The 27,816-nt window shown below is 31.1% G+C and overlaps 2 protein-coding genes across 8 annotated transcripts; both read left to right on the top strand.

The window, feature by feature from the left end:
- Window positions 1-10,812: 10,812 nt before the first annotated feature.
- LOC107906117 (serine/threonine protein phosphatase 2A 55 kDa regulatory subunit B beta isoform) lies at window positions 10,813-19,849 on the top strand. 7 transcript variants are annotated; one of them, XM_016832996.2, is made up of 14 exons: window positions 10,813-11,367; window positions 13,069-13,172; window positions 13,259-13,357; window positions 13,479-13,598; window positions 13,925-14,122; window positions 14,725-14,816; window positions 17,303-17,421; window positions 17,544-17,667; window positions 17,798-17,921; window positions 18,381-18,449; window positions 18,534-18,625; window positions 18,712-18,789; window positions 18,886-18,953; window positions 19,070-19,849. In XM_016832996.2, exons 1-14 carry the CDS (start codon window positions 11,256-11,258, stop codon window positions 19,216-19,218), a joined length of 1,548 nt encoding a protein of 515 aa, XP_016688485.2. In that variant the 5' UTR covers window positions 10,813-11,255; the 3' UTR covers window positions 19,219-19,849. The 7 variants fall into 7 exon arrangements, with proteins under 7 accessions (XP_016688485.2, XP_016688484.2, XP_016688488.2 ...); XM_016832995.2 differs by having other exon boundaries at window positions 10,854-11,367; window positions 13,925-14,125; XM_016832999.2 differs by having other exon boundaries at window positions 10,892-11,367; window positions 19,082-19,849.
- A 5,953-nt stretch (window positions 19,850-25,802) lies between these two features.
- Window positions 25,803-27,588, top strand: LOC107906119 (dof zinc finger protein DOF3.1). Its single transcript, XM_016833001.2, has one exon. It carries the CDS (start codon window positions 26,539-26,541, stop codon window positions 27,292-27,294), a length of 756 nt encoding a protein of 251 aa, XP_016688490.1. The 5' UTR covers window positions 25,803-26,538; the 3' UTR covers window positions 27,295-27,588.
- Window positions 27,589-27,816: the final 228 nt, after the last annotated feature.

Here is a 27,816-nt window from a genome sequence, read left to right as displayed (position 1 = left end):
TTTTGCATTCGTTTCTTTTTGTTTAATTTTTTTTCCAGCTATGATATTTGAGTTTTGTTCTGTTGAGTAATGTTTTAATATTTTTATCATAATCCTTATTTTAATTTAAATTTAACTATCAACCTCATCCTTCATAAATGTTGAAATTTGTTTGATATTGTAATTATTCCTCTTACTTTTATATTTCCTTAGATATACTTTTATTAGTTGTATACTCATGCCATAGTATTTAATAATTAATATATGATATAGTTTTTTTTAAATAATGATAAAAATAAATAAAATAATAAAAATGGCTTAATTAATATATAATATATTCAAATGTCAAATTTTACTATTAGTCTTTGTATTATGTATAAGTTGTGGATTCAATCCTTTTACTTTAATTTGGTCATTTTTATTTTATTTATTTATTGACCCAAAAAGTAGTTGTTAAATTCATTAAGTTGAATTCTGTTATTTTGAAAATATTATGCAACAAAATATATCATCTCGTGTGTGTAGTCCCAAGTTAACTTACTGTTTTCATATAATATTCATAGAAAAATTATGTTATCGTAGTTAAGTGATTTAACAACTATTGTTTTAGTAAGGACTAGTATTTCAAAAATATATTGACTAAAAATAATCAAATTGGAAAACAATAACTAAACCCAAAACTTATGAAAATAATAGCAAAATTTGATGTAATAAATTTAACTAGGTTATGATTATAATTTCAATTTTTTTTAAAAAATTAGAACTAAAATTAGTTAAATTAGAATACATATATTAAATTATTACAAGCTGGTACTAGAATTTGATTTAGGGTGGGTTTGGATGGGCGATTGGGTGCGGTGCAATGCGTTTAGCTTACTTTTTGTCTCACGCTACAATATCGCTACAGTATCTAATCTCACTGCCACCGCTGTTTTTACACTAACTGCAGGTAAACGTACCGCCCATCCAAACTCACCCTTACTTGAAAACTAGTATGTGATATTATTGTACTTTTGTGCATGTATGTGTCTAAAAAGATAAGAAATTTTATAATATTAAAAACCTACCGATTATAAAAACAGTCACTACATCCATTTATGATAGTGTAAAAATTGTTTGTTAAAAAAAATAGTGTAAAAATTGATTTTAAAATTAGATAGAATTAATTTCAAAATTAAATTATTTAAAAGCAGATGAAAATATTATTTATTTTGATTAATAATGAAAATGAAATATACTAAAGTCGAGTGGTTATAAAGTATATTATACTATTGTTTTATTTTCATTCAATGCTTGAACTACTTATATACTGTTAAAGTTTTATATTAGAGGACATAATGTGTTTAAGTATGTTTAAATTTATTATTTTAAAATTACTATATAAATATTATAAAGTATTTATTAAATTTAATTTAAATTAAAATAACTTTTAAATATGAGTTCGTACATGATAAAATAAAAATAAATTTAAACAGAATTCATTTATAAAAAAAGAGAGAGAGAGAGAAAATTTGGGCCTAAACACTTGAAATCTCATAACCTTCATCGAATGAGAAATGAGATAATAGAAAGTGTTTGATTGAATCTCGAATTTTTTTGATCAATTAACAACTATAAATTTATTTACCTATGTTTTGGGTCCTATTTTGTTGGGTTTGACAGAGAAGTCACATGATTTGGGTCTTCTTGGTTGAATTGGATGCAGAAAAAGTATGCTTCGTAAGCCCCAGTTTTTGAAGTTTAACTAGTTGAGTAACAGTCCATTTGGGTGGTCACTGACCATTTTGAGATGCCCTCAAGCACCCTTTCAGATTTTTCCCTAGAAAGGGTTCAATATATCCAGCAATTTTTGGAGTAAATTTTCTAAAAATGCAGTTTAAAAAAATATATTGGATTATACTTTATTTTTAAAAATAATGAGATTAGGTCAAAAAAATGAAAACACTTCTACTTAGAAATGTCTTTCTGCTAATATGCTGAAAACGCTTTCAGCTGTAAGTAAATCCGTTAAAAATGTTTCTAACTGAAAGCGTTTCATTATTTCGACCTAGTCCCGTAATTTTTCAAAAAAAAAAAAACAATCTAATGCAATAACTTAAACAAATGGCATTTTTTAAAAATTAAACCCAAATTTTAACCAGATATAAAATAAGAAAAAGTATCAGCTAGCATGAAAAGTAATAACAATTTATAGAAAATAAAAATTCACATAACTTATCATTACTGCTCTTTTTAATTACGATAATAAAGTATTAAAACTACATATGCAGAAATAGCCCTCATTGTAAGCTAATATGATTGTGAATGATTAATGTTGCAAGTGTTAATTATAGTGTTAGATTTGATGGTTAATGTAATCTTTGACGTGTTATTCTTATCTATACAGTCTAGATTAAGTGGCATGATTACGGGTCTAGATGTTTTTATAATCCTTTTATTATACGAAATTAAAGTTTTAAATTTTTTATTTTTACTTTATAATAATTTATAGAGAACGAATCTATTTATAATAATATTTTGTACTATAAATATTTTAACATCGAACCGTTAAATGTATCAATAAATATCATGTAAATAAAATTTTAAATTAATTTAATATTTTGTTATGTCGAATTAAAATATTATATTTATTATATTTATTAAACGATTTAAAATATTAATCGTATAAATAATTTGAAGTATGGATTGTAGAAGAAAAATAGAGAAAAAAGTGAAGTTTGAATCTTTAGGTTGCTTTCTTTGGCCATGTTTGAGGTAGACTCCCACCCTCACCCACATTCAATCTTGTTTTAAGAGTTTCAATACACCGACAATTAAATAATTTATTATTTATTTATTTGTTTTTAGGTATCCAATATGTTTTTTTCCCCCGCTCGGCAGAGATAAGTGTTATTTATTAAAAGAACATGCAACAAGATTCTGGAAACAGACAGCATGCATCTCAAGTGACATGGTCTTTTTCTGCACATTCAGTTTGCCATGTAATAGCAGTAACTGAATCCATCACAGTTACAGAAAATTTTAAAGCATGTCTCCTGACTCCTGATTCATGGTTATCACTATCCATAATATTAAATATTAAATTTAGGTTTTAAATTTAAATTTTATTATAAAGTGTGTAATATATTTTATGATCGAAATTAATATTATTATAATTCTGTTTTATGAAAGTTATAGATAATAAATTTTAGATATATATATTTTGAAGTGTAAAATATTTTTTTATTTAATGAATTGGTATTTGATGCTTTGATATTGTATAATTTTATTTATTTTCCATTAATTAGATAATGATAATTGCAGGGGCGAAAGTTAAAGGGATTGGTAGGGGCCTCGATCTCTCTTGAAATGGAAAGTTTCTAATACCCCTTTATAATTAAAAAAGTTTAAATTAATAATGGTAAAACTGCACTTTGACCCCAAAATGAATCCTTTAAAAAATATATAATTTAATTTTACCCCGTAAAAGAAATTTTTTGGCTTCACCCTTGAATAAGTAAATATATTTTTAAAGCTTTTAAATAATGTGTTATCATTTGGTTCATCAATGGAACATAAAATAAAATAAAAAAGTCATAGCATCAAATATTAATTTTTATTTAATTCAAGTTAAATGTGAATATTTAATTTCAAATATAAATAATAATAAATTGATTTTGCATGAGTTGAAAAAAAAATTGAGTCCTAATTAATAGATATATGTTTAGATTTAAGTTTTTAATATAAATTATATGCGTTTTTTTGCTTTAAACTTTTGTAAGTAGAAATATTCATTATTATCATAAAAAAAAAAAGAAGAAGAAATAAACTATTATAGAACTATTATAAAGGATATTATATTGGGGGCGAAAGAAAAATCTTTGGCATCCGTGCATGTACCGAAAAGGATAAAAGAAAAAAGGTCTTCCTACTTTATCATTAATTGATTTGTTTACTATTAGTTCTTAATACTTGAGTTCAATCATTTTTAAATTTACTATTACTGATTTTTTATTGTGATATATTTATTTGGTAGAGATAATATATGTTAATATTTAAAGGTAATTTAATTTTTTAATGTTTAATTGGAGTTTTATAGTTTATTTGATGAAAGTTAGTCATTAATATTATTAGATTTAAAATTTCATAAGTTCTTATGGAATAAATTTAGTGTTAATTATAAATTTGTGTAATTTATTAAATACAGTCTAATGGTTATATTGAAATGTATGATTGATTTGATGAAACTTAATTGCTAATATTATTAATTAATTATTAGATTTCATCAAATCAATTTTAAAACTTTAATTAATCACTAAAAATTTAATGTCATTACTTTTACATGTAAAAATTTTATAACTTTTAACAAATACAAACACGGTGTTAAAAAGGAAAATAAGTATTGCATTAAAAAAATGTCAAATTTATATGTTGAGCCATTTAAAAAAATAAAAGAATAATCTTTGAAAGCATAAATTTAATAAATAAACTTTAACAAACGTAAATAAATGTAATAAATGCTACCTGGTTTGCTAAATAATGGTAAGTGTTATCATAGAATTGAAAAGTTATACAAGTAAGATTAAAAAAAAAATGTAAAATATGGAGATTGTGCTGCGCATGGTAGAGAAAAATGAAGAAAGGTATGGTATTTTTGTTTGCGGTTGAAAATGATGAGAAGTGATCATATCTATCACTAAAGCACAATCTAACAAGTAAAGGTAAAGCTCAAATGTTTTGGAAAGAAAAAGGAAAGGCGGTTTAATGAATCGAACTTGCTAATAACCAAAATGATTACATGGTCTGCTAATGCTATACCTCATTTGTCAACCTCATGCATCTAACCAGAAGATTAATATCTAGGGACAACGATGTCATTCTCTGCAATCAAAACCCACTTTCAAATCATAACTCTAGGGTCATTATAATAACATCTACGAGGGGAAGCCAATAATAAATAATACTTTTTTTTGGGATCCAACTGCAATTTTAAGGTTAAAGGCAATATATAAATAAATTTTCAATTGGGGGCTAATACTTCTCATCTTGTGCATGGAAGGTATCAGTTTGCAAATTCAGAGCGTATGCACCCAAAGAGAGTGGAGACTAATAAATTTCCAACAAGTGGTGGTGAGATTTCAGTCTTTTTCTTTCTTGATGATATCATTCTATTACCCAAAATGAATAGGGAGATACCTAGGATTTCTACATACAAATAGGGTGAAAACGATTGACTATAATTTCGTTGTGGGGATAGAGTGAAAGATACGTTAAACGGACAGAACATTAACTTACTCTCACCAGTGGAGAGGATAATTCTCATAATCCCTAATTATTTTATACAATGTACAATGCTCCCTACAATTATTTGGATAGTCTTTGATAGAATCACTTGAAAGTTCCTATGAAGAAGTACAAAAGAGAGATCTAAGATGCGAAATATTTAGAAAATCCAAGGAGTTTAGGGATTAAGCATCAGGGCATCTAAGCTTAAGAATGAAGCTTTTATTATCAAACTAGATTGGTGTCTCGTTACAAAATGTCAATAATGTTGGGTCAAAACACTTCTTAATAAATATGTTAAAAAGAAGATACATGATTAGAAAAGTTCAAAGTGTCTCACGAACTTGGAGTGCCTTGAAAAAGATGAATGGGTTATTTGAGAAATGTCTGAGATGGAACGTTAGTTAAATTTTCGACGGATAACTAGTTAGGGGAAGGATCACTAAGAGTACAAGTGCAAGGCACTCTTAATTTTGAAGAGGAGTGCCTAACTTCCAAGCAAGATATTGAATTTTGGGTATGTAATGGAAGCAATTCTTTCTCATTGAAAGTTCCATGTAAAATGCTAGATCATATCCAAAGCACACCTACATTCTCTCCTTGTAATACCTGCATTCTTTCCCATTGAGTTCAAAGGACTTGCCCTAAGTTTAAATTTACTAACCTTGTGATTTAGTCATTGTACTGTTCTTAGTAACCAATTTAATTCAATCACACTCATTAATTCGACCCCTCAATTCAATATTTTACACGTAATTATTCTATTATAAATTATTTAATAATTCAATTTTTTAAATTCAGCTTAAAATCAAATTTTTCGACACCATTAAGAAATGGTTTGTTACACTTTTACCCAAGGTCATGACATGATTTGTTGGAATTTCAGCCCTAAAAACAATTTCATAATGGCAAGTGCTTATAATGTAACAGCCCGGTTTAGACCCTAGTCGGACAGTAGTTTCAAGACCACGAATTCGAGTCAGAAAAATATTTTTAAATTACTTTTGGTGTTTACAATATGTGAATTAATATGTGTGAAAATTTATCGTTTGTGTGCTCAATTTGATAAAAGGACTTAATCGTGTAAAATTGAAAAGTAGCACGCTATAAGTTAAAGTGCTTATTTGCTTTAGTTAATTAAAAGTGAGGTCCTTATGTTGTGACTTGACCATTGAATAATTCAGTGGACAAAGATGGAACACCATTAAGTGTTTTATTTATGTTTTATTAATAGACATTTTGGTAAATAAATAAATAATGGTTAATTAAATAAACAAAACAAAAAAAAAATAGCCATGCATTCTCATCTTTTTGGCCGAAAGTTGAAGGAAAAAGAAACCATGGTTGCTTAAATATTTCGGCACCTTTAAATCTTGATTTAGGTATGTTCTTTGCTCGGTTTTGATGATTTTTATGTTTTTGAGATCGTTGTTTTGTATTTTAGCTAGCCCATGCCCTAATTTTTGGGATTTATGATGAATTTGTGGTTTTCCATTGATGATAGCTTGATGCTTTTGTTGTTTGATGATGAAAAATAAATAATTGTTGATAGATTAATATGTTTAATTAAATGATTTTTGATAAAAATGTGTATTAAGGATTAAATTGTGAAATTTGTAAATTGTTCAAATTGTGAAATAAATTGAATAAATGGGCTGCTATAAGGACCTAAGGTAAATTCGGCCTAACATGGGTTTGTGAAAATTTTGAGTAATTTGTGTTATTTTGAAATAGGGACTAAATTATAAAAATGTGAAATGTTAGGGGCTAAAATGAAAAATGCCCAAATTATGTATTTTTGGATAAAATTTAATGAATATGTTATTAAACAATCCAAATTTGAATTGAATTAGATCAAGAAAAGAGGAGATCAGATTTGGATCAGGGAAAAATAAAAAATTTTTGAATAGTAGTCTGGTTCGTTCGTGTCCGTACGAGGTAAGTTCATAAGTGAATAAATGTCATTAAATTTAAATGTATATATATTAAATATGTCGAATTAAATTACTATGTTTATATGTATTCATGCCGAATTGATATAAGTATGGGAAAATTAAATACGAGCTTGAATCGATCAAATTACGACGTCCGAAAGTCCCGTGCGAACCATAGGAATAGTTAGGATACATATGTCATGACATAGGATTCCAATATGTGATTTCGTGTAAGACCACGTCTGGGACGTTGGCGTCGATTTGAGATTTACATGTAAGACCATGTCTGAGACATCGACATCGTATACGATTTCGTGTAAGGCCCTGTCTGAGACAGTGGCATCAATATTTGATTACATGTAAGACTATGTCTGGGACGTTGGCATTATAAGAGCTTCTGAGCTATCCAAGTATCCTTATAGACTCCGAACGGTTCAACGGGCAATATCGAGAAATGAATGACCGTGTGAAAGTATATCCGATTCAGGTACGTACGAAGTGTATATGATATTCAAGAATGAGATGTGAGTATGTTTCAAATGACAATATGTGAAATACATGACAATGAATGAAATAAATGTATATAAATGAACGTGGTGATACACATGCTCGTTATATGAAATTGTAATGAAATAAGTTTAATTATATTCAAGAGTTCGAATACCATGAAATTGTGGTCCTATGTTTCGAACATGGGATTTATGAAACATGAAACATGAAACATGGTTTGAGGTATGTTAGTTTGGTTTGAAAGATGATTAGATAAATGTTATTGATAAGGTTAAATTATTAAATATGTTATGTATATGTGAAAGAGTTAAATAAGCATGTTTTGAATTGTTGGTTATGTGTTTTGTATGACCGAATGTGATATATATTTGAATGAGGAGTATATATGGTTTGAACAGTGGAATTATGAAGCATGTGTAACATGACTTTGATGTATGGTAGTTAATTTGAATTTTGAATTGATAAATGAGATTGAAATGTTGAAATTGAAAGCATGGTTTATATGTTCATTGATAAATAAGATAAGTGAAGTTACTTAATGTGGTCATAAGAATTTACTAGTATGATAAATGTATATGTGGTTGAGATTTGCTAAATTCGGCCTAGTCAAATTGAATTATAATATCATTGAGATGATTTATTTGCTTATGGCTTACTAAGCTTTCAAAGCTTACTCTGTGTATTTTTCCTATGTTTATAGAGTTTCAGAGACTTGCTTGGGTTGGAAGTCATAGGAGACCTCATCACACTATCCGGTTATCGCTTCGGTAAATATAAGCTTTGAGTTTTTGGTTATGCAGCATGTATAGGCTAGTTTTGAGATGTTTGGTTTTGAAATTTGTATATATGTATATAGCCATACGAAAATGGCTTGATCATGATACTAATGTTGGTATACATATTCGGTCATGTTATAAGCTTAATTTGGAGGTATGTTTCATGTTAAATATATTTGTGATGTTGGTTATATGATTCGGCAATGAGAAATGTTAATGATGATGTATAATCGGCCATGAAAGTAGCTCCTTTTGGATGTATAATTTGTCTTGTGTAAATGTTTGAAAGTGGTAAATGATGTGTTTTTGACATAATGCATATGCTCACATAAGTTAAGTTATGTATGTGTGATAGCTTGCATATTGATTATTAAAGTACAATTTGTGATGGTAAAAATATGAACATATATTGTAATTAATTTGATGGTCATTTAGGTACAGTTATAAATGGTAGAGTTAGCTTTGATTTGAGTTGTGAAATTGGTAGTTATTATTTTGGTAAAATATGCATAATTTGGTAAAACCAAATTTTATACTTGACCATTATGTGAAGTTGTTAATGTCGTATATATATTAATGTTTAATAAATCATGTGGTTTGGCTTGACTTAGTAAAATGTGAAGAAGTGCATATTTATAAATAGTACTTTTGGAAAGTATTTAATGAAATAGATTTATATGAATATATGATCGGTATATGAAATGAATTATACTTGGCTATAAGTTAAGTATTCGATTGCTATGATTCATTGGTTATAATGTTAGAATATTAATTTGGGTAGAGTATGAATTATAGTATTGAAGCATGTTAGTTTGGTTTAAAATTATACTAGATGAATAGTATTAAATTGATTACATTTTTTTTTGTACTTGAATTGAAATGAATGTCTATTTTGAGTTGTATTTTGATCGATAAAGCCTCGTAACCCTAATCCGACGACGGACACGGGTTAGGGGTGTTACATATAACTTTACCAAAAATGACGTAGCTTCTAAGTTTATTGTAGAGATTAAAATCTGATCACATTGGAAACATGTTTGGAAAGTTAAAGTCCCTCCAAAATTACGTTATTTTCCCTTTAAGAGTGGTTCCATGAGATTGTCCCAACTGAAGTGTTCATTAAGTGGAGAGGAGCCAAGTGGATGAGAAGTGCCCCTTACGTAGGGATCACCGAAAACCCTTACACTTGTACGTAAAGAGTGTAGGTTCTTTCTACAATGGTGGAACGAAAATTGGCTAAGGGGACATAATTGAACTCAATTTGGTGCTTTGCTATATGGCTAGTTAAAGAATAACTTGAATGCCAGAGCTTAGCATCATGATCACCGAATCCCTTGGAGAGTTATGTTTGCTTTTATGCTAGGGAAAATTGGGTTATCTAAGGATTTTGTTGTGGAATCTATACTCTTTTCGTGCCGACATTGCAATATGGGCTATGCACTATGGTAGGAATTCACTAGGAACCACCTCTACGAGGATGACATAAATTGAATATGGATGGCTTCGCCTTAACTACTCATGGGAAAGTTGGAACAAGGATAATTATTTGGGATAGTAATGGGGATTGGATTGTTCTAGCATATAGCCATATATCATCTGCTACTAGTGTTCAAGTAAAACTATGGCCATTAAGAGATGGTCTTACCATTGCAAGGGATATTTCTCATATTAATGAACTTGATGCTTGTTCAGTTACACACTTAATTCACAATCAAAAGTTGATTAACCATTACTTTATACTCTAATACCTGATTGCAGGACATTCTGTAATGGTTTCCACTTATATCAATTGAAGCACACGTGTAAGGAAAGTAATCAATGTGCAAACATATTCGCTAGGTTAGGGAGGGATATTGTAAATCCCTCTAATACATATATTTTACTTTCTAGTTCTTTATTTGTTTGTTCTCAACAGTTATCAGACTATGTCCATTATGAAACTTATGTCGCTGAGATTATTATGTATCGAGATAATTTTTGTTAAGTTGTATTTATTGTTCATGATAAAAAATAACATGATAAAAAATAAAATTGAATGTATAACTTTTTTATTAATTTTGATTTTGATTTGTATAAAGTGAGAAATTAAAAATTGTGATCCAAAATCCATTTATTTATGCATATTATAGATTTAGCCATTTACATTTTATACCAATTTGATAATTAGTTATTAATCAAATTTATACTTTTATTTTTGAATATTTAATTGATTTGGTATACAATGGATATGGTTCTTTGAGTTAGATGTGAATTCATATATTTATATTAGGATACTTAGACAAATAATTATCATATTAAAATGCTTGACATTGACCCATAGATAAAAGGAAAGCTGGTGTGTGTGTGTGTGTGTTTCTCCTTTTAATATTATGTCAATTAAAAATTTTAATCTAATAAGAAAATTCAAAATACCAAATTTCTCCTTAATGGATAGAAAAAGAAAAAGAGAGAAAACCATTTTTTTATATGTAATTTTTTATTACGAGGAAAGAAAATTTGGGTCTCTGTTTGTGTTTCTTTGGGGGGTATTATCAATGGTTGAATTATAGAAAGCGAAACATACTTCCCCCTTCGGATTTAAGAAGGAAAAAGGAAAACTAAAGAAAAAAGCTAACTCAATATGCGATCTTTGATTTGATTCTGGGACTTTGGTGAAATCTGGGCCGTTACATTTTCCGTTTCTTCGATTGATTTTCAGACTGTGGAAAACGCAGGCAGAGACAAACCAACGCAGAGAGAGAGAGAGAGAGACTGTGTGTGTGTGAGTGAGTGCGTGAGTGAGTGAGTGAGGGAAATGAACGGAGGCGATGAGGTAGCCGCCGCTCCGGCGGGCCCGCCACAGTCGTTGGATTGGAAATTCTCTCAGGTATTCGGTGAACGAACCGCTGGAGAAGAAGTTCAAGAAGGTAAATTATTAATTGATTCCTGGATCCAATTTGTGGTTTGTCGGTTCTATTGGAATTAGGGCTGTTTTTTTTTATGTTTTGGATCTATTTCGGATCATGGGTCCTTGAGTAATTCTTGTTTAGGTTAATGGGTAAGAGAAAAATTGCGCCTTCTTTTTTTGGTTTCGGGTTTTAGGTTTCTGCCTACATATTGTTTTGAATAATTTTTGGCTAGTATTAGGGGAAAAAAAAAGCTAGTGTGGAAGTGAACTTGGTTAAGTTAGTGATGTGCCCTCTTTTCCTTTTTAATTTTTTTCTGCAAAATCAAATTAATTGCAATGGTTTGGATCTTAAATTATTTGCACATAATTTTTGGTTGTAGAATTTTTAGTGCATGGCCATTGATTAATAGTATTGAGAATTAATTGAAATTGGAATCTGGGTATTGTGATTTTATTAGATGGAGATTGACTTTGTTTAAGGAGTTTGTGCCACTTAAAGTCTTAACCCATGGATGGATGACAAAATTGATGTGCCATGGGTTTACCATTTCTATGGTGTGGGATGAAAGAGAGATACATTTTACAGATTCCTGGGATTACTTGGTGGTGGTTTATTTCTAATAGGAATGGAATATATTATGGGAAATTTTCTAGTAAATGGGACAAGCAGAAAGTGGGTTAGGTATAGTTAAATGATTGAGTGTATGGTGCTTATATAGGATAGCTTAGTGGTGGTTAATATTTGACCTTTGAGATACTCAGCTTAAATTCAAATCGTGCAGTTCAGTATGTGGTTGGTGAAACTTGGCTCAATAAGTTAGTTTGATCCTGTTTAAGTGTATGGTGTGTGAACATGAAAGTACATAACTTATACTGAAACAGATGAAGACAGACCTTAGGATATGATGAAAAGGTGAAAGAGCTAGCATGATGCTGCTCTGTTGCTGGTGAGTTGGTAAGATGGAAAGTTTGAGGTAGAACTGCAGATGATAGTTGGATCATGGATGCTTTCGTTGAAAATTTGGGTGGCTACCTGGTACGAATGTTTTTTTGCTTCTACAAAAGCTAGGTAGGTAGGTCAGATCGTTAGGTCTTCATGCATATTTCTACTAAGGAGTTCTCTTTGAAGCAACTTGAACACTTCAATAGCTGTATGGCAACAACTAATAGTTTAGCTAAATATTGCAAAATACTATTTTGAATTTTGGAAAACCAATGACTGATAGTCTCTGGCAAGGATTTTTTTTTTTTGGAAAGGAACCATCTTATGTCACGAGTTCTACACTTGGACTTTGTGATATTATAAGAACTTGTCACTCACTGAGTAGTAGTTCTCTTTTTATTCTTCTTTTCTATCCAAATTAAGCTTGTCATGGCCAGAAGGACTTTTCCTTAAGCTTGTCACGATAATTATTATGCAAGGGCAATGTGAATTGGATTACAATTGCAGTTGATTATTCTTGTTAGGTACTGCAGAAATAGTTTAAATTCTATCAAACTGTTACCTTCTTGGTTTTCTCAGAGAAAGATGTTGTGTAGAAAACAAAGATTGTGTCAGTGCACTGAGATTTGTGATTATTTAATAGAAAGAAAAAGATTCAGGCTTCTTCCCAAACAATGAGTTTTCTGTATAGAAAGTTTGACAATCTTGCCAAATTTATCAATAATCTTACTGGCAGTCCAATTGTATTTTCTTAAGATATTTTGTTTCTTCCTGCAGTTGATATTATTTCAGCAATTGAATTTGATAAAACTGGGGATCATCTTGCCACTGGTGATCGTGGGGGCCGAGTTGTTCTCTTTGAGAGGACAGATACAAAGGATGTGGGTTCTGCTACCTTTACTAATGTTAATATATTGACTTAGTGTTCTTTCAACTTAATAATAACTTATTGTATTCCAATTTGTAGCATGGTGTGCCGAGAAGGGATTTGGAGAGAATGGAGTATCCGATTGGTCGGCATCCCGAATTTCGTTACAAGACGGAGTTCCAGAGCCATGAGCCTGAGGTGCTCTCTCTTTGCCTTTTTGATGCTATGATATATGCACATCATGAACATATGCACAGAAACACTTGTTTCTCACTAGGCTCTGGTTTTGTGCTCTCTGTGCCTCTGTTTTTTTTTTCAGTTTGACTATCTCAAGAGTTTGGAAATAGAAGAAAAAATCAACAAAATAAGATGGTGTCAAACAGCCAATGGTGCACTCTTTCTCCTTTCAACCAATGATAAAACCATCAAGTTTTGGAAGGTAGGAAGGAAATTTATGCAGCAACTTTGTTTAATTATATGTATTTCAGTTTGATTGTAGATTGCCCATGTGATCACTTTGTTTACAAGTAGTGGTTGGTAATTTTGTTTATGCGTTTATAATAGAAATGCTATGTAAAACCACTGCAATAGGGTTGATGCATGGATAGAATTGCAAATTCAAACATGCTTGGTAATATTTCTCATTTTAGTCCTATTCTTCTAAGTATCCGTGTTAAGCATTTTTCATGATTGGTATTATTGTGAATAGCTTGGTCCTTACTGTCATGCCTGCTTAATTCTGCCATCTGTCCGAGGGTTCTACAGGTACAAGAAAAGAAGGTCAAGAAAATTTCTGACATGAATTTGGACCCATCAAAAGCTGTAGGAAATGGCAGCATTGCTAGTTCAAGTACCCCAAAACTTTGTCTTGCAAATGGAGGCTCCCCTGACAGATCCTACAACTATTTGGGCAATGACTTCTCTTTCCCACCTGGAGGCCTGCCATCATTGCGTTTACCTGTGGTAGTTGTACTCTACACAGTCATTTGTTACGTTTTAGGCGAATTTTTGAATACCTTTCAAGCTATATGAGTCTTTCGTAACTCAAGGCTAGTTAGGATGGTAAAAACTTTTAAATTTTAATAGAAGTCCAAGTTAAGGTGGTGACTTTATAGCACCATTTGTGTCCAAGGAGCAATACTTGGACTAGCTCAGAGCTTTCTCTCTGATGTGATGCCTAACTGAATTTGGGGCAAAGCCCATGATCTGTGGTGAATGTGTATGTGATGAGTATTTAGTCTTTTATGTCATCTTTTTGCATCTTTTCCTGTAAATATGCACTTCTAGGTTATTCATGTAAAATATACTGTTAGGTTTTAGATTCCATCCTGCTAGATATTATTGAATTTGTCACTTTCAGTTCTACATCTTTTTGGGTGACTGAGGCCTTCGTGACCATAAGTGGAACGATTACTTTGAAGATCACCTGATTGTTTGGTCTTCTCTTTTTCTGGCTTGGGTGTGGGCTTAGGATTTTATTGTTGAATAATCATGTTTCTTTTTATTGTCTGAATTCTTCTTGGTCTTTTTCCTCTGCGCTAACCTTTGATCTTTACTATGTCTAGGTAACAAGTCAGGAGACCAACCTAGTGGCTAGATGTCGAAGAGTATATGCCCATGCTCATGATTATCACATCAATTCTGTTTCAAATAACAGGTAGCCATCTCTTTTACTTTTATTACAATAGTTTTGTTTTGACTTACTATATTTAGAGATATTTGAACAGGAGGTATAATTTTTTTCCTGGATAATTTATGGTAGAACCATGCATCTTTACATTTTTCTTCTCTGATGGAGGAAATCCGTCATCAGCTTAGACACTTGAATGCCCTTTTTAAGAGTTTCTGTCTGATAATTGCTTAAGCTATGTCCTTCTGCTCTGTCTTAGCAATGTTAGTATAAGAGATCCTTAATCCTCCAAAGTTATTTTACTTGACGGTTCCTGATTCCTACACATTGTTAGCATGTATTTTTGGATCATACTTGAGTATCACACTGTAGACCTCCACCCTGGCTCTGTCTTCCTTATCTATTAACTGGAACATAGGCCATAGGTATTCTTCATTCTTCAGCTACGTTATATGGACCTGGATCAGGTTTCTGATATGGGTATGAATTTAAGGGTCAGATTCTTCTTTTTCTTAAAGTTGTGGAAACTGAAGTGATTTAGAAACTGTCCTGACATAGTATATAGAAATTCGAGTGATTTAAATACTTAAATTCAAATTTATTTGTCGTTAATGTTAGGATTAAATATTTGTATTTTGGCTATCTTAAATCCTCGATATTATTTGTTATATGATCATAGGTATTCTTCATTCTTCAGCAATGTTATATGGACCTGGATCAGGTTTCTGATATGGGTATGAATTTAAGGGTCAGATTCTTTTTTCTTAAACTTGTGGAAATTCAAGTGATTTAGAAACTGTCCTGACATAGTATATAGAAATTCGAGTGATTTAAATACTTAAATTCAAATATATTTATAGTTAATGTTAGTATTAAATATTTGTATTTTGGCTATCTTAAATCCTTGATATTATATGTTATATGATCAATTGAAAGCCTAAAATATAAAAGAGGCCTAAGATTGTTTCCCCCCCTCTTTGGGCCAGTCAATGTTCCTTTACATTCTTTTCTTTTTTTCTCTTCTTTCTTTTCCTCCTTTTATTTCTTTTTTTTTTAATTCCTTTTCTTTCTTCTCTGTCCCACCTAAAGGCACAGTGTGATGCACATATAAAATTTAAAATTTCTTTTCTTCCTTATTTCTGTAGACTCCTCTACAAGCTCAGCAGTACCTTAAAACTAAGAATCCAATGGTGGACTGCCTCTCTTGCCTCCGGTCAGAATCACATTTTTATCAAATTCTACCAACACATTCACCTTTTTCTCCACTCTCTGTTTTTCCAATGCCTCCAAAAAGCTTACCACAGCAATTACCCCATGAGCATCTCATTCTGTAGCTCCAAATGGCTGATTTTTCAGTATGTTATTCTCTACCACTGGCTCTTCCTCCTAAAACCTTTTGAAGCTTCAAAACATCCTCACCATTGTGAGTTGTCACTACAATGTCATTAGCTGCCACCTCTCACAGCCCAAAAAGGTGAGTCGGAACACTCAGACCCAAGTCCAACGCATATTCCGTTTCATATCAATATCATGTCATGTCGACATAGCTATGGCACCCTCAAGTATGCCAAATTAACATAACATAGCTCTTCAATGCAAAGGGGACAAGACAACATGACACACTACGATCTTGTACAAAGGTGCTAACCTCAACCTCTCACTTGATCACTTTTGTCCTTTCCAGTGACAGTTGTAGGTGTGTTGTAACAAACTGATGTGATCTAGTTTCAGGTTCTAGATTAGAGTTGAATGTGAGAACTGGCATGGATTGGGTTCTAGCTTTCTGCTATTCCATTTAAAATTTATGTTTTTGTGAAGGCATAGGATTCACTATGTAAAATGATCAACAATGATTGATTTTATGTATTTGTATAATAAAATCCTGATTCCCTAAAAACATTCTGTTGCTGAACTTGCGATGTCATGTCCAAGCAAGAAGCTGTAATTGAAATGGTCTCTTGAAGATAATGTTCATTCTTTAGGAATGAATAATACTTTTGAGGAAATTGGATAACTATTAACAATAGGATGCAAATGCTATGAATGGAGTTTTTCTTTATGAAAGATTTGTTTCCTTTTTTTAGGTGTATGAACCATCATCACATTCTCATTTTGCGGGAGAATGTGTAAGTTGGCTCTATCAACTTTGCATGCTTTATGCATGCCACCTTTGAAGCATTAGAGTTTTTTGCCCATACTACACATTTGAGTCAAGAAAGATTTGTCTTTTATCACAGAATCATTTTTTACTTGTTTTGAAGACCGATTGTCTGCACATAATTTTTTCTGTAGTATTTTTATTCTTCATGTAATTGTTTGGAAATCGTTATGGAGATATTTAAGCCTTCTGATATTCAGGGTCGTCTGCAGCTTATTTTATGAGGTTATAAAATTCTGTTATATGAGATGTGTGTGTGTGTTTGAAAACACATCCTGTTCCTGGGTTTTGCTTTTCATAATTAGCTTGATTTGCCAAGATATACTGATATTGTTCCTCTTATATTATTATCTAGTGATGGCGAAACTTTTATATCAGCTGATGATCTGCGTATAAATCTTTGGAACTTGGAAATTAGCAATCAAAGTTTCAATATCGTCGATGTAAAGCCTGCAAACATGGAAGATCTAACTGGTAAGGCCCTTAGCATATCGGTACTATACTTTGTTGCTTTCACTGCTTAAAGTATTTGCAACTTTAGTGCAGTTCAATAAATTCGTGAAAGGGTTGAACTATTGTTATGTCTATCTTCACAGAGGTAATAACATCAGCAGAGTTTCATCCTACCCACTGTAATACGTTGGCATATAGCAGTTCAAAGGGCTCAATTCGCGTAATTGATTTGCGGCAGTCAGCATTGTGTGATTCTCATGCCAAATTGTAAGTGTTTTGCTTGATTTATGTACATTTTTACTAAGAAAAGCATGCTATGGATCTTGATCTGTGAGGGTATATTTGCAATTAGCTTTTGGTATCCTTTACTAATAATGATTGCTATTCTATGCCACAGGTTTGAAGAACCAGAGGCACCTGGTTCTAGATCATTTTTTACAGAGATAATTGCCTCAATCTCCGATATCAAATTTGCAAGGGATGGAAGATATATTCTAAGCCGTGATTACATGACTCTTAAGGTTTGGCTTTGTTTCTTTTTTATTCTTTTGCAATAACACCGTTATTAAAAAAAGACTTTCTCTTTCATGCTTCTTCTTTTCTGTATTTGAACATGAATATACAAGTTCATCCTTTTCTGTTTGATAGCTTTTTCTGTAAACTTTATGACGTTCTCTATTTGAATCAATCACAAGCCATATTTGTTTTCTCTATTTGAATCAGTCACATGCCATATTTTTATTTGAACACACTTCATTTAAAACCTATTAATATTGTTTTATTTAAATCATCATCTACTTTGTTTTGTTTAAATTTAATCACATTTCCCACTTCCTCTCAGCTGTAAGATTTCCAATGGTAGTTTTAAATTTTATTATTATTGATGCGTTCTTGATATTATAAATATCTGGTGTTTCCTTGTTTAATGGGGGATCTTAGGACCTGTTATTTAACATGATTACATATCACTTGGTTGTCAGTTGTGGGACATCAATATGGATTCGGGTCCTGTTGCAACTTTCCAAGTTCATGAATACTTAAGGCCAAAGGTATGGTTTCTGTCTTCTGAAATGGATGATATTAATCATATATGCTGTGTCGTGTGCTTATTATGCATTCTTTAATTGTTTCAGCTGTGTGATTTGTATGAAAATGATTCAATCTTTGACAAATTTGAGTGTTGCCTAAGTGGTGATGGATTGAGAGTGGCAACAGGTTCCTATAGGTTTGTCTTTGAGCAAAAATCTGTACCCTAACCTTTTTTTTTTATCTTCTTCCATGCATTGTGATTTATTTCCCTTGTGATCTCAGCAATCTATTCCGTGTATTCGGTTGTGCCCCTGGAAGCACTGAGGCAACAACTCTGGAAGCCAGCAAAAATCCAATGAGGTAAAAAATTTCAAAAGTGGAGTAACAAATAGAGTGCTTTGAATTATGATTTATGTAAAGATGTTGGTAGTTAGAAACATCTAAATTTTCTTTCAGAAGACAAGTTCAGACTCCCTCAAGGCCTTCCAGATCCTTAAGTAGCATAACACGTGTTGTCAGACGAGGTAGTGAATTGGTTTTCATTTGTTATGATTTCATACTTCCTACTATGTCTCTTGCTGTATCCCCTGGGGAGCAGGTTGATGGGGAAATTGAAATGAACTGTTTTGGTAAATGTCAGAACTCATAACAGGAGCAGAAAACCCCGGAGTTGATGCGAATGGAAATGCTTTTGATTTCACAACAAAGTTGCTGCACCTAGCTTGGCACCCAACAGAGAACTCAATCGCATGTGCTGCAGCAAACAGCTTGTACATGTACTATGCATAAAAGATGGTCCAAGAAGAATGTATTTGCTTGGTTAACTTGTTTCAAGTTGCTGATGACAAAAGCTCCTTTCCCTTTCCCTTTCCCCTCCCAAGTCCCAACCAGTGAGTTACAGGCTACATTGATTCTCACACTTCCGCTGCCCTTAAAATCTGTAGCGAATGCTATAGTATCGGACCAAGAAATGGCTGCCATAGATCCCTGAGGAAGCAAACCCATATATGTTCCCGTGCAGGCAGTTTGGTTCTCTTTTACCGATGACTTCACCTCATAAACCCTAAAACATTGCCAGTTCTTTTTTTACTTCTTATTTTTAACCCCCTCCCCAATGAGATGTGGAGTAATGTTTCTAGATTTGTGTCGGGTTGAAGTTAGCAGGAAATTGTGATTGTAGCTCTCCTACAACAAACTAAAGGATGTTCCATATTTACCACTAGGTTTAAGCTTAAGATGTAGTGTTTCTCTTTTTTTTTTTTTAATTTTTATTGAAAAAAAAATCTTTGGTGGGAAGGAAGGAGCTGTTGAAACTTGCAGTGCATCAATTTTTTTATTGATTCTTTTGTCATGTTTGGAACTTCAACCTTCAGTTTCCTTTATTATTATTATTATTATAGATAATATGTACTTTTATTCCCCCATTTTTGTTCCTTCTCAATAGATAATATGTACCTTAGTCCTTTTTCATGCATTTATATTTAACAAATCCTCGAGTTAGAAGGGTTAGAAGGGTTGCTTAATCTTCTCCAATTACATCCAAAATCCCAGTTGTTAAGAGGATCCTCTTCCTAAAAAACAACAATTTTGATACAATATATATAAAAACCTTAATCCCGAATATACGAAGGATTAATGTTTGATATTAAGAACTGTAATGTTAGTTTTGATTATATTTTTGAATATTAATATTCATATTCATATTCATATGTGACAAACTTTTTATTATTATAATAACAATATATGAGAATAATAAAAGCAGAATTCATATCAGGCTTTTTAAGGCATCGAATCTTCATAACAATAATCGAAAAGCAAGAAGAGTCTGTATGTATGGTACCAAAAATGATATCCTCTTATATGAATTGGTAAAATTATATCCATTCTCCATATTAATGTGCAATTTTGCAAATTATTTATTTTAATAATGATTTATTGTTGTTTCTTATATCCATATATATTAAATACAAAGCTGAAAATTATGAGGATAAAGGGAGCTAATGTTTGAGTTGATTCTGTTAATAGAAATGCAAATACTTCTTAACAGTAGGGTTTTTCCATTTTTGCATCTCAAATGTGAAACTTTGTTTCTAACTGTATCTCAAAAAATCTGTTCATAATTCAGCTTGTATTTGACGACAAGAATGGAACAAAATAAAGGCGAAGATCCTTGCTTTTTGACGATTTCCACCACCAATATTCTTTTCATTCAATATTTTTTCTATGGGTAACAAAATTACTACCAAACCTCTATTGCCTGCCTCCCTCTTAAGTCAACAAATAGACATCTACTTATATTTTTAATTTTACGATACAACTATGCCTCTGTTGTAAATATATTGGGTTGATGTAGAGGCTAGGCTCAAACACTGACCTTGCCCTTAAGCCCTATCAAAAATATCAAGTCTCAACGAAGGTCAACAAAAATAAATCAACGGCGGATCGGATCCCATTCACTCTTAAAATTAGGTACATTCTCAGTAAAATTAAAGAACTGGCACCTCTTTATTAAAAGATGTCTTTTTTATTATCACAACTTCCTAACTTCATTTATAATGACCTTTTTTGGGGTATAAACAGCTATGTCATAAAAATCGGAATATAAATTGAATTATACTGCTCACCCAACTTTAAAGCGCTTTCAAAAAAATTCTTACAATTTTAGTACTTAGCTTTTATGACGTTTTCATTTTAGTCATCCAACTTTAAATCTTTGACGCAATTAACTCTGCACGGTACATCATTTTGATCACTTTCATTAAAATGCTTTGCTGGACAACCTCTTGATAATTTGAATATTTTCTAATGTATTATTTTAATTTCTATCATTTTTTTACTTTAATCCTTAATTTTTTACTTGGATCAAGACTTTAAAAAAATTGATGACCAAAATGAAAGTGTAAATATGACGTGGACATGATTTGGTGTGTACATTCAGTTGTTGTTAAGGATTTAACACTTAGGTGACTAAAATGAAAAAAAATCTTAAAAGTTGAGCGATGATATTATAAGAATTTTTTTAAGTAATCAAAATGAAAATGTACTAGAAATTAAGTGATCAGTAACATAATTTACCCAAAAATTTAAGTCTAAGATATTAACACCTTTAAATTTTTTGAGGTGACCTTTTAAAATAATATTATAATAAATCTAAATTTAATAATATTAGAGTAGGGACTTTTGCATATTTTACCCCAAAACAAAATAAAAGAAGAGTGAATGCATGATGCATGCGAGAAGGACATGTCGACGGGATAACACGTTTTCCACTTTTCCTTCGTGGCCTTCTTGGGACGGTCCCACCCATCTTCTCCCTCCTTTCTCATGCAATCTCATCATACCTCCTCAACATTGAAGAATAAAAAGGTTGCGCACACACATTCACTTTCTCCTCTTGCTTATTTTACCTTAATAGAAACCACGTGACTATAATATTTCACCTTACCACCACACAGTAAAAAATAAAAAAAAAGGGAGTTTCTACAATTTTCGGGAAGGACGTGTCAACACGCAAACAACAGACCAATTAGTGGGTCCACTTTCACATTCACTTAACTGGACTCAGCTGTCACTCTAACACCTTACCCTCCCCCAAGCCCCAAAGCCTCAACCTATTGTGGGGGTTCCGCCACGTGCTGACTGTTATATTGGCTAACGGCACCGTAAAGCTACGATTCCTACCTTCACGGCCCTGATACGAACCCCCGACACAATAAACGCTCCTGATTCACTATCTCTAATCTAAACTTATTCTTGATAGCCATGGATAGGGGCAACTTGCTTTATTTTCACGCAGCCTTCGGGGTGGCTCTTTCGGCTTCGCTTACTTGGCTTAATCATTTTAAACCGATAAAAATTGGAGATTTTTAGTATCTTAAATTTTCGGGTCAATACCAATAAAAGTCCCTTTTATTTTTAAAATTACCAAAATAGGTCAGGTCCTGAATTAATTACCGAAATAGATAATTTCTCCCAAAAACACGTCCACGTCAGCGCGTTATCAGGGGATAAAGCAGAAAAATGCTTCCTCAAGGAAGTGCTTTGTCCACGTGGATAAAAAGCGCTTCCTTAAGGGCGCGCTTTGTGTCAACGTGGACAAATCGCTTCCTTAAGGAAACACTTTTCCCGTTTTTTAGGATTTAGGATTTTTTGTAATTAGAGTTAGGATTTTGGGGTTTTTGAGTTTTTAGATTTTAGAGTTTTAAGGAAAAATTAAATAAATAAGGGTTTAAGGTTTTTTAATTAAATTAATTATAAATTTTAAAAAATTAGATTAGGGTTTAGTGTTTATGGTTTTTAAGGAAAAAATCAAATAAATTAAGGTTTAGGGTTACTTGAGTAAATTAATTATAAATTTTAAAAAAATTAGATTAGGATTTTTAAGGAAAAAATCAAATAAATTAGGGTTTAGGATTATTCGAGTAAATTAATTAAAAATTTTTTAAAAAATAGATTGGGGTTTAGTATTTAAGATTTTTAAGGAAGAATCAAATAAAACTAGTTGTTATTCGTTATATATTTTAAACTCATCTAAAAAAATAAACTAATAAAATTAAATGTTTTTAGTAAAAATTAAATTTATTAAAAGAATTTTTTTAATATTAAATTAAAAAAATATATATATAAAGAATTTTTTGTATTTTCAAATTTTAAAATAGAAAAAGAATTTTGTATGAAAAACAGGAAAAGAGTTAAAAGTTTATATATATATATATTAAATTTATCTTTTGCTGTAATTTTAAATTTATAATAAATTAAAAATATTAATATAATATAATATGCAAAAAAAACACATGAAATTTAATATAATACAATCATATTAATAATAGAATATTTTAGGGATAATAATTCCTTAAGGTCTTAAGATCATGAGTAAATATTTTTGATTGTTAGTGAATGATTTATAAATAAGTATTAATAACTTTATTTAATGGAATTTAACATAAATTTTAATATTTTAATATTTAATATATATTTTAAACTATAGAAGTTTAAATTTAAAATTCGAGAAAAAATATAATAATTGTAATTAATATTTAACTATATTTAAATAAAGTTAGACTTAATAAATAATGTATAATTAATTCATAATTTTTTAAAATTTATAATTAATTTAATTAAAAAACCCTAAACCCTAAACCCTTATTTATTTATTTTTTCCTTAAAACCTTGAAATCTAAAAACTCAAAAACCCCAAAACCCTAACCTAATTGTAAAAAACCTTAAACCTTAAAAAACATAAAAAGTAATTCCTCAAGGAAGCGCTTTGTTCACGTGAACCCAAAGTGCGCCCTCAAGGAAGCGTTTTTTGTCCACGTGGACAAAGTGCTTTCTTGAGGAAGCGTTTTTCTGCTTTATCCCTTGACAACGCGCTGACGTGGACACGTTTTTGGGGGAAATGGTCCATTTCGGTAATTAATTCAGGACCTGGTCCATTTCAGTAATTTTAAAAATAAATTGACTTTTATTGGTTATTTGTCCTAAATTTTCTTTTCCTTTTTAAATTATAATAACAGGATAATTTTTAAATAATAAATACGACTAATACGACTTAAATCTAAATCACATCTAAAGCGGTGAACACTCTTAATCATCAGATCATCACACGAGGTTCTAATATCTTAATCTTTAGAATAAATCAAATATCAATATATATTTCATTAATGTGTCCCACTTTCCTTCATTTATTTGGAATTTTGATTTCTTTCAAAACAATAAATTGGAATTTCGAAGCTTTGAGCTATGCCTAATTACACATTTTGTCCTTTTCCTAAGTATTTTTTTTTCACTGTTTGGGGGATAAAGACACCTTTGTTATTAGATTATGGTAGCATATTACATGTGACATTTTTGTTGTTTTCAGGAAGCTGTTTACTCTACACCGTACAATGCTATATAGTTTAGCCAGAGATAATGGTACGTTTCAAAGTTATCAAAAATGTTTTTTCCTTATAAAGTAGTAAACATTGTTACAATTGTTTTTTAATTTTTTTATACCACACTTAAAATTATTCATAATTTATTTTAATTTTTAAATAGTAAGATAAATACTAGAACTCACATCCTATTACATCGGCAACGATATCGATACTATCAATGTCAATTGAGTTAAGATTTAGCTAAATTTTTTTATATTTTTATATAAAATTTATAAAAATATAAATATAATATGTTTATAAACCGTTAAAATTTTCAATTTAACTGGAAATAAAAAATTTTAACATTTAACTTTTTAAATGTGTTTAATAATTTTATTAAATTTTAATTTATATAGAAATTTCAATAATTTATTTTGAATAAGATAAATAGGATTAAATTATTTTATTTAATTTTTATAATAAATTATACGTAACAAAATAATATATTAATATTAATAGGATTAAATTTAAGAAAAGAAATAAAACTACTATTAATTTTATCAAACAACTTAATTATGTTCAATATTTAATTTTATTAATATATCAAACAACTTTCTAATATAAAGTCAGTATTTATAAAATTCAGAATTAAAATTTCAACTCTCAACTATCCTGCACTTAAAATTTTAGTTTATCAAATAACACTAAGGGATCATAATTTTTAAAACGTCAATTTTACCATTTCAATCATGCTATGTTTGGTAGGAGTGTTGTTTTTTTATGCGTGTTTTAATATATGAGTTAGCAATAAACTAATTCAATTGATAATATTTAGTCACTGTATTTATTTACTTTGAAGATGTCTTATTTTTTACGAGAGTTATTATTCAACATTCTAATTTCAAATTTAAAATTGTACTAAATATTTTTTTATTTTATATCCAGCTATTGTAATACATACATAACAAATAAATCTTTTTCTCAATGATATTTATTTATTATTTATATTAAGAAAATATAAAAAAATTAACACATTTACAAAACCAACAATAATAAATATTTATGTTTTTCAATGATTTTATAATTACTTTTAAATTGATGTTAAGTCTCTTATTGGGATCTCAAAGTTCAGTAATATGTACAAATCAAATAGCTTAAATTATAACTTTAAAATAGATAACATATATAAAGTATTTAAGTAATAAATTTAATTGTGTTAATAAAGTTGAGATTTTTTAAATTCAAATTTTTAGAAAAATAATTTTATTATTTTAGATCATTTAGGTATACCTTTCATTTTATGATGTAATGTGGGGGTAGAAAGGTTTAACTTAGGCGCATATTTTCTTTATTTACAAAAGAGATTGAAAATACTTGGATTAGCTCATAAGAGCAATTAATTAGATCGACATATGCGATCTTCCGACCCACGAAATATTTCTAAACAGAAGTCAACGAACACCAATATAAACCAAGAACACTAGCAACATTCCCAGAAGGATCTAGGCATAAGAATATTTAAGGGCACTGTTCACAAATATTTTTGTAATAAAAACTTTTGGATTATTTTTAATTAATTACTGCATTAGTTAGAGAAGTTGATTGAGCCACTCCCAGACCCCAAGACATTCAAAGCTAGAGAGAGAGAGGGATAAACAGTGTCTGGGTCTCTTTATATTTGAAAGTAAAGTGGCCACTCTCAGGCGGAGAGAGACGCATTTGATCAAACTCTTCATCACCCAAATATGTGTTCCTTCTCTCTACACTTTTTCAATCTTTGAATTCCTTACTTTATGTTACTAAGTTGGTGCTTGTTTGTCTCTTCTCTTTTTTTTTTTCTTTTAATCACGAGCTTCATGGTTTCTGATTTTGTACTTTTGATGAACTGGAAGTTTATGTTTTGCTTCGTCTGTCTGATTGTATGAATCCCAAAAGAAAAACATAGCATCCCTTTTTGTCGTGTTTTCAGTGGCCTTTTTTCGCCACTTCACAAGCTTGAAAGGTTAACAGCTTTTCAGTTCCTTGAAATTTGGATAAAAAAACACCGCTTTCTGATCCTCGAGCCTCAAAACTCCATTTTATTCCTTTTGCTGTCCATTGTCATCTCATAAGCAGAAAAACCGGAACGAAACTTTATCATCAAATTTTGACATAAAGTGATTAAAGTTGACGCTTTCTTTCTTCTATCTTTACAAATCTCGGAAAATTTTGAGATCTTTTACTCCTTTTGAGATCACAAGGATTAATCGAAATGCAAGACCCGACGGGTTTTCAACAAATGAAGGCACCGGTTTTTCCAGAGCAGGAGCAGCTAAAATGCCCGCGCTGTGACTCAACCAACACTAAATTCTGTTACTACAACAACTACAACTTAGCTCAGCCCCGCCATTTCTGCAAGAGCTGCCGGCGTTATTGGACCAAAGGCGGAGCCCTTCGGAACATCCCCGTCGGCGGGGGTACCCGCAAGAACTCCAAACGCTCCTCCTCTTCCTCGGACAGTAGCAGCCAACCCAAACGCCAGTCTAACCCCGCTCCGGACTCGATCCGAAACCAAAATCTCCCCGACTCGTCTCCGCCGCCGACGATTCCGCAGCAGGTTCTTCTGAGCTCGGCGGTTCAGAATTCGGTTTCGAATGCCGACCAGACCCGGATGTATGTCTTGTCCCTTGATCATCAAGCAAGGAAGATGACGGATAGTGGTGGGAGTTTTAGCTCGCTGCTGGCATCGAGTGGGCAGTTCGGGAATCTTCTAAACGGGTTGAATCCAAATGGATCGGGTTCAGAAACAGCACACACGGACGATTTTGGAGGGAATTTGGCTTCGGGTCGTGGAATCGGTCCTAGTTCGGATCGGGATCCGAGATTGAGAGAGAGCAATAACAATAACGATGAGAGTTATTTCGGTGTACAGGGAGGTGGTGGCGGTGGGGATACAAATTGTTGGACTGGCTGTAGCAATGGCTGGCCTGATCTTGCTATTTACACTCCAGGTTCAAGTTTTCACTAGAAATTAATAAATTTCACCACTTTCACTTTGTTCTAATTATACGGGTGTACTCAGTTTTTTTTTTTTTTGAGAATAGTACTTAGGTAATATGTATTTTTTATATTAAAAAATTGCTATGCTATAATAGGAGATGTAAATACCAGAAAGACTTGAACGCTACAATTATAGAGATATTTAGGTTTTCTTCTCAAATGTGGTATGAATGATGGAGGAATTAGGATTTTGTTGCACCTCTGTTGGAGGTGTGGTGTGAGAATTGGTGTTTGTGCTTATAATGCTATCTTATTGGTTTCACTGAGGGGTCTTCCCCACTCTTTGAATTGGCAAGATTTTAGGATCTAACATTCAATTTGGCTTTAACTGGTTTAACAATTTAAGCAGATTAAATGAGAGATGTATTGTTTATAATCTGATCTTGATATAATAAATGCATGATTGAGTGGTTCAATCATTCATCAAAAATTATATCCTTGAAATGTAAATCTCAGCTTGTAGAGCATCAATATTACTTTAATATTGAAT

This window comes from Gossypium hirsutum, chromosome D05 (assembly GCF_007990345.1).
Source record: "Gossypium hirsutum isolate 1008001.06 chromosome D05, Gossypium_hirsutum_v2.1, whole genome shotgun sequence".
In the NCBI taxonomy this organism is placed as follows: Eukaryota; Viridiplantae; Streptophyta; class Magnoliopsida; order Malvales; family Malvaceae; genus Gossypium; species Gossypium hirsutum.
The sequence above is the reverse complement of the archived record's forward strand: the minus strand, read 5'-3'. Positions and strand labels throughout refer to the sequence as shown.

What these genes read in the sequence shown, in the direction of transcription:
- LOC107906117 (XM_016832995.2), top strand. Translation starts at nt 11,256, where the DNA reads ATGAACGGAGGCGATGAGGTAGCCGCCGCTCCGGCGGGCCCGCCACAG. An exon ending in TCCAGAGCCATGAGCCTGAG is followed by an intron (nt 13,358 to 13,478) that starts GTGCTCTCTCTT and finishes TTTTTTTTTCAG; the next exon opens with TTTGACTATCTCAAGAGTTT. An exon ending in GTGATTACATGACTCTTAAG is followed by an intron (nt 17,922 to 18,380) that starts GTTTGGCTTTGT and finishes CTTGGTTGTCAG; the next exon opens with TTGTGGGACATCAATATGGA.
- LOC107906119 (XM_016833001.2), top strand. Translation starts at nt 26,539, where the DNA reads ATGCAAGACCCGACGGGTTTTCAACAAATGAAGGCACCGGTTTTTCCA.